We start from the raw sequence: 7,092 nt of genomic DNA on the forward strand, positions 1-7,092 counted from the left end.
ATGGATTATGGAACTAGTTATAATAACAGTCATCTAAGTGGGAGTGAAGAAAAAATGGATAATATAGCTGAAGATAGATATGTGGATATGGTGAATGATGCATTTTGTGATAATTTTCGTCAAGATGATAGCTATTGTCTAGATGAGAGTAATGAAAATGTAGAAGAACCTGTACGTAATCATCCCAAAAATTTTTACGACTTGTTAGAAGCTGGGAAAAAACCATTATACGATGGTTGTCATGAAGGGCATTCACAGTTATCTTTAGCTGCTCGGTTCATGCAAAATAAGATAGATTATAATATGAGTGAAAAATGTATGGATTCATGGGCCGCATTGTTTACTGAGTATTTACCAGATGGAAATCAAGCAACCAGTTCTCATTACGAGACAGAGAAATTGATGGGAAACCTAGGCCTTCCTTTTCATAAAATTGATGTTTGTATCAACAATTGTATGATCTTCTGGAAAGAGGACGAACATTGGGAGAACTGTAAATTTTGTCAAGCACCAAGATATAAGCAAGTCAAGGAAGGACGGCGATCAAGAACCAGAATACCATATAGTCGTATGTGGTATCTACCTATAGCTGATAGATTAAAGAGAATGTATCAGAGCGAGAAGACAGCAGCGGCTATGAGATGGCATGCTGAACACCAAGCCAAGGATGGAGAAATGTCACATCCCTCTGATGCTGCTGAGTGGAAATATTTTCAAGATCTACATCCTCAGTTTGCTGAAGAACCCCGAAATGTTTATCTTGGATTATGTACAGATGGGTTTAATCCATTTGGCATGTCTCGTAATCATTCTTTATGGCCTGTGATTTTGACCCCATATAATTTACCTCCTGGTATGTGCATGAGGACAGAGTATTTGTTCCTGACGATATTGAATTCAGGGCCAAATCATCCACGAGCCAGTCTTGATATATTCCTCCGACCTCTTATTGATGAGTTAAAAGATCTATGGTCTACTGGAGTGAATGCATATGATGTGTCCCTGAAACAAAACTTTAATTTAAAAGCTGTGCTGCTGTGGACGATAAGTGACTTTCCAGCATACGGTATGTTATCAGGATGGACTACTCATGGTAAATTGTCTTGTCCAATTTGCATGGAAGATACAAAGGCTTTTTATCTCCCTAATGGAAGGAAGACATGTTGGTTTGATTGTCACAGAAGGTTTCTTCCACAAGATCATCCATTAAGAAAAAATAAAAAAGACTTTTTGAAGGGTAAAGGCATGAGTGACTACCCACCAGAGTCTTTGACTGCTGAGCAAATATATTCTGAGCGGATAGAATCTGTGAATCCTGGTAGAACATTTGAGTGCGGTGGAAATGGTCATGAAAAAAAGAAGGCTGGATATGGTAAGTGGCACAACTGGCACAAAGAAAGTAGTTTCTGGGAGTTGTCGTACTGGAGGGACCTTAATCTCCGGCATAATCTTGATGTGATGCATATAGAATAAGGCTAAAACGTGGCCCATCTACTTCACTAGGGGATACTTGTTTCATACGCAGAAGCATGGTGTGGACCGAAAAACCTGTAACTATGGGATATGTGTGAAAGGAGAAAATTATACGGATACATCTGATGAAGCCGATTTCTATGGAATCTTAACTGATATCATACAACTCGAGTACGAGGGAATGGTAAATTTGAAAATCACACTTTTTAAATGTAATTGGTATGACCCTGTTATTGATAGAGGCACACGAAGAAACAATGGTGGCGTCACTGACGCTAATTCATCAAGAAGATACAATAAGTACGAACCATTTATCCTAGGTATGTTGATATATATATATATATATATATATATATACTTAAAATATATATGTTTTTTTGTTGAAAGAATCTTTTTATTTTGCTGATCTTCCACAGCTTCTCAAGCTGACCAAGTTTGTTATATTCCCTATCCATACCGAAAGAAACCGAAGCAATTGTGGTTGAACGTGGTAAAAGTAAATCCAAGAGGAAACATTAATGGAGATTATGAAGAGAAAGAACCAACTCTTTTACAACAAGTAAATGATGATGATATAATGCTGACTACAATTGAGGATCTTGTGGTCGATAATCGAGTACTCGGAGTAAACTCCATAAATCTTGATTTTGATGTTGAAGATGCAGAACCAGCTGATGAATTTCAGTGTAACTTATCATCCTCAGATGATGATGAAGATGAAGATGAACCTTACTAATTATTTTGTTTAAACTAGTTGATAATATGATGAAGATTAAGATGAACATTACCAATTTCATTTTTTTAAAAATTGTTTAAATCATTTGATATTAGTTGATATTATCAATTTAACTAAATCAAAATTAAACCAGATTAAGATTAATCTTAAAACCAAATTAAACCATAAAACTAAACCATATCAAACCAGATTAAAATTTAGTTAACCCATAAAACCTAATTAAACCATACTTAACCAAAATTAACTCACTAACCCTAAATTAACCCGAAGCCCACTAACTAAATCCTAAGCCCACTAACTAAAATTAACCCACTAACCCTAAATTAACCCGAAGCCCACTAACTAAATCCTAAGGCCACTAACACTTAACAAAATTTCTTCTTCCCTCTAGTCGATCTAAACGACTAAACCCTAATTCCTCTTTCTCTTCTCTCGATCATTCCGCCTCTTCTCTCACACCGATTCTCTCTTCTCAACCTGTTTTTCGATTCTAAGTTCTAACCCACACCGATTCTCTCTTATCTTCACTCTTTCTCTCTTCTCCACCGATCCGAAACCCACAAACCGATGGTTACTCGTCGTTCGAAGAAAGGAAGAGGAGGTGGAAAGGCATCGACTGCAAAGACGCCTCTCCCAAGTCGATACGCCTTCACTCTGTCGCCGTCTAACCAGTCTCCACCACCGCTTCAACCGGAGAGGGCACCGTCGATCTCGGTGAGAGATTATCCACCACCGACGCATCTGTTCCAGAACCGCAGCCAACATCAAAACTCTTCTCCGCCGCTTAATGCTCCGTCGACTCAACCGCCTCAACCCCGAAGCTCCCATAACTCCGAACACCGACCAGCCGCAATCTCTGAAGAAGAAACATCTCCGCATGCTGAAGGGACTTACTCGCACTCCCATGAAGGCCACAACGACAGTGAAGAAGCTCTATTCAGCCCCGATCTCGCTCCTGACCATCAGAGAATCCTGAACGCTTTGCTTACACAACCAGGAAGGGAAGCTTTCACCACAGTCCTATCTCCTTTACCGAAGCCTAATACAACATGGTAATGCTTTCATTTTCAGCTTGTATTGCTTAGTTTAGTTGTTTACGTTTGAACTTGATTGGGTGTGGAACTCGGATTAGGTTTCAATATGGTATGCGACTTCATTGCTTAGTTTACAAATTTAGGTTTGGAACTTGATTTTAGGTGTTGTATGCGAATTCGTTGCTTAGATTAGGTAACAATTATGTATGTTTTGATAACTGGTAACTTGTTTGTATCTGAATTTGTAGGTTTGGTCGGGACAAATCTAAACTTACCCGAAAGATCACCAAGATCTTTACAAACAAGTTCGACGGTCCCTTTTACAGCTGGACCTGTGTGCCTCGAGAGAGACAAGAACGGTACTTCATTGAATTTGCGGTAAGTATTTCATTCTTATTCTCATTTGTTTCTTTGATGATTTTCAGTCATTTTAGGCATTTGAAGCAATTGTTTGTTTGAGTCGTTTGAGTTATTTATAGCAATTTTTTGTTTGCTTCATTTGAAGTTATTGAGGCATTTCATTCTTTGAGTTAGTTGAGGCATTAGATTAGATGTTTCTTAGTTTAGGCTCGCTTAAAAGATCTTCTACTCATTTGATTCATTTGAGGCATTTGAGGCATTTGTGGCATAAGACTTCATCGTTTCTTCTCCTTTGATTAATTTGACTTGTTTTTTTCACTTGCTAATACCATTTTCTATGTTTCTAATGTAGAAAACACACACTTGGGATCCATTAGTAACCGGTGTTGTCCAAGAAAAGTTTGAGAGCATTTGTCTCAATCGGATGAAGGATATGGTGAGCAAGGCAAGGACTACTCGGGAGCAGCCCAACTGGATTGGCGACACTCTCTGGAAACAAATGAATGAATACTGGAACACTGAAGAAGCCAAGGAAAAGAGTGCCACTACATCAGCTGCAAGGATGTCTGAACGTGATGGTCTTGGACCTCATGTCCACTTCTCAGGCCAGAAGTCGTACATACAAATCCAACAAGAGATGGTTAGTTCTCTTCCCTTTTCATTCATCACTTATGTCTATACATCTTTAAACTCTTTTGTTTGACTTTTTTTTTCATTGCAGGAAGAAGAACTTGGAAGGCCGGTGAGTCTTGGTGAAGTTTTCATCAAGACTCATACAAAATCGGATGGCACTTTTGTAGACCGAAAGTCCAAGACGGTGGCTGAAGCGTATAAGAAGAAACTGGAAGAAAAGATGGCTGATCTTGGGGTAGACTCCGAGACTTCAGATGGTACATCACCGCCTGTGGTGCTGTCCGTAGAAGAGGAAAATGAACTCTTTCTTCAGGTAAATACTTTTTTTACATTGTCTTTTATGATATGCTTTTATTCTTTGGATTTTGACAGTTCTGTTATTCTAATACTGTTTTGCAGGCGACTTTCACAAATGAAAGAGGCATTCCTTATGGAATTGGAAGCCTCTCACAAACGACTGGAAAAAGGAAGTACCCAGGAACCTCGGCAACATACAAGGGTCTCGAGGAGCAGCTTCAAGAAGCTCAACGCCTAATAGAAGAACAAGCAGATCAGAACTCAAGGCGTGAGGCAGAGCTTCTCAAAGTTTCTGCTGAGCAACAAGCCAGAATCGACAAGTTAGCTCTGGTGGAAAGGTACTTGACTCAAACTGATCCAGGGTTCTTAGATTTTGTGGCTGCAAATAAAGTTTCAAGTAATCCAATGCCTTCACCTAATCACTCTACAACTCCCTAGGTTCTGGTTGGCCTCTGTTTTTCTTTGCTCCTTTATTCTCTTTAAGAACTTATCACAATGATATGCTATGTATTATTTGGGTATTTTGATCACAATGTTTTGGAACAATGTCTATTTTGGTATTTTGGAACAATGCCTATGTTTAATGTAATATATATTTGCTTTTACAAGTTCTTCTAATTATTTGATTTCGAGTTTAGCTTTTTGGTGTAATGAACAAATTTGATCAAATGAAAATAGGAAATATAATGGATTACCAAACCTGAATCCGTTTGATCTATGTAGTCGCAAATTCGTCACAACTTCGTCGTAAAGTAGTCACGACTTCGTCGGAAATCAGTCGCTAAACCATAACAAAACATCACGTTTTTGGTGATATCAGTCTTCAAACAGTCGCTAAAGTGAAAGCAAAGTAGTCGTGATTCAGTCGTTATATACTGCGACTATTTCGCGACTGAATTTTCACGACCACTAAGCAGTCGCAAAATGGTCACAAAGTTCGCAACTAATTAGCGACTGAATTTACACGACGTTCCGACGACCGAATCAAAAGTCGCTAATTAGTCACAACTGCAGTCACTTATTAGTCGTTAAATTAACTACTAAGTGCCGACTATTTAACGACTGAATGACGTAGTCGTTAAGTAGTCGCGAATTAGTCATTAGTTTGCGACTGATTAGCGACTCTTTATTTTAGCGACGTTAAATTAACGACTAATTTGTTTAGTCGCTACTCAGTCGCAAAACCACTTATAGCGACTGATTTGCGATTGATTTGTTCGTCGCTGAAAACCTGTTTTCTTGTAGTGAGGATTTAATAAAACTCTCTTTTATTAAATTTTAGGAAACTCTCTCAAAACCTAAAGATCCAAAACACAAAACTCATAAGTTATGCCACACATTGGCATCTCCTTATATAGATGTTTAGCTACTCCTAAACTTAATGGAATTAGATAACTCCTAATTTCCTTTTTCCTAACCTTAACACTTTTAGGAAACATTACTTAAAGATAATCTAGAACAATCTAGAAGCTTGCTCTTCAAGCTTTTCTCAAGCTTACTCCAACAATCTCCCTCTTAAGCTTGAAGTCTTCTTTGATCATCTCTTTAACTCCAATGAAGTTTCTCATTTCTTTAAACTTGATCCTTCCAAGTGCTTTAGTCAGAATATCAGCTTTCCTGTGGTTGTGATCTTGTGCGTGATATCCCCACTCTTTACAGTATCAAATTAACAAAAGTTACTATAAAAGACTAGTTTGCAACTTGTACCGTACAAGTTGTACGTCACGTTTAGAGACGTTTGACTCAATTTCATAGCTTTCTCGATTGCTGTGAACTTCTTAATGTTAACTTGTGAACCAGAATCAGGTTATTGAACCTAAACCAAGATTTATATGAACCCGTAATTGTTAATATAGAAGTTGGAATCGGTCTAAAGTTTTGTTACAGGGAATAATTAATGAAGAGATCGTTATTCGTTAACAATTCTTATAATTAAATAGCGTTGTCACATCACATAAATAATCTTCTAATAAATAATTAATACTTGATTCAAAGCACCACGTCCCAAACAATCACATAGTGATATATTATAAAGGGGAGCCTAGAAGCTTATTATATAATTCTATTATATATATATATCTTATGAAACATTGTCAAATATATATATATATATCTTATGAAACTTGGGTTCATGCCTTCTTCTTCTTTGGACCAACACCGTGACGACGACAACTTTTGCGAGACGAGTAAGCCTGTTCCACAGTTATGGTTGTGTATGGCGGGGCGAGCTTATGAGTACCGTTCATTCCGTTAATAGCATCCCTCATGGATTTCTCGTCTTTGAAAGTAACAAATCCATATGCCATTGAATGATCTTCATCATACTCAGATGGATAAACGACCTATGAAACAATGACTAACATAATTCAGAATAATTGTTAACAAAAAAAAATCAATACGTCGCCTAACTGGATTTATTAATGAAAAAAAAATGAAAAAACCAACATAAGTTCCTATAACGTCGCCAAACCGAGAAAACACATTCTCAAGATCATCTTCTTCCGTGTCCACGTCTAAATTGCGAACATAGCACTTGTATTCAACATCTTCGGACGCCAT

The 7,092-nt window shown here is 37.7% G+C and overlaps 2 protein-coding genes across 2 annotated transcripts; one reads left to right on the forward strand and one right to left on the reverse strand.

Moving 5' to 3' along the window:
• Positions 1-1,473, forward strand: LOC112088177. The gene has a single exon (XM_024158456.1). It carries the CDS (start codon positions 1-3, stop codon positions 1,471-1,473), a length of 1,473 nt encoding a protein of 490 aa, XP_024014224.1.
• A 5,189-nt stretch (positions 1,474-6,662) lies between these two features.
• Positions 6,663-7,092, reverse strand: LOC18022144 (glycine-rich RNA-binding protein GRP2A). The gene is made up of 2 exons (XM_006404559.1): positions 6,979-7,092; positions 6,663-6,875 (listed from the first exon to the last, which is right to left on the reverse strand). The coding sequence occupies exons 1-2, from the start codon at positions 7,090-7,092 to the stop codon at positions 6,663-6,665; spliced, it is 327 nt and encodes a 108-aa protein (XP_006404622.1).

Source organism: Eutrema salsugineum, unplaced genomic scaffold (assembly GCF_000478725.1).
Source record: "Eutrema salsugineum unplaced genomic scaffold, Eutsalg1_0 scaffold_15, whole genome shotgun sequence".
Taxonomy (NCBI): domain Eukaryota; kingdom Viridiplantae; phylum Streptophyta; class Magnoliopsida; order Brassicales; family Brassicaceae; genus Eutrema; species Eutrema salsugineum.

Bases quoted from the DNA above. Each gene is read 5' to 3' on its own strand.
- LOC112088177 (XM_024158456.1), top strand. From the start codon at position 1: ATGGATTATGGAACTAGTTATAATAACAGTCATCTAAGTGGGAGTGAA.
- LOC18022144 (XM_006404559.1), bottom strand. From the start codon at position 7,092: ATGGCGTCCGAAGATGTTGAATACAAGTGCTATGTTCGCAATTTAGAC. The intron at 6,876-6,978 runs GTTGGTTTTTTC...ATTGTTTCATAG, and splicing joins GCGACGTTATAGGAACTTAT to GTCGTTTATCCATCTGAGTA.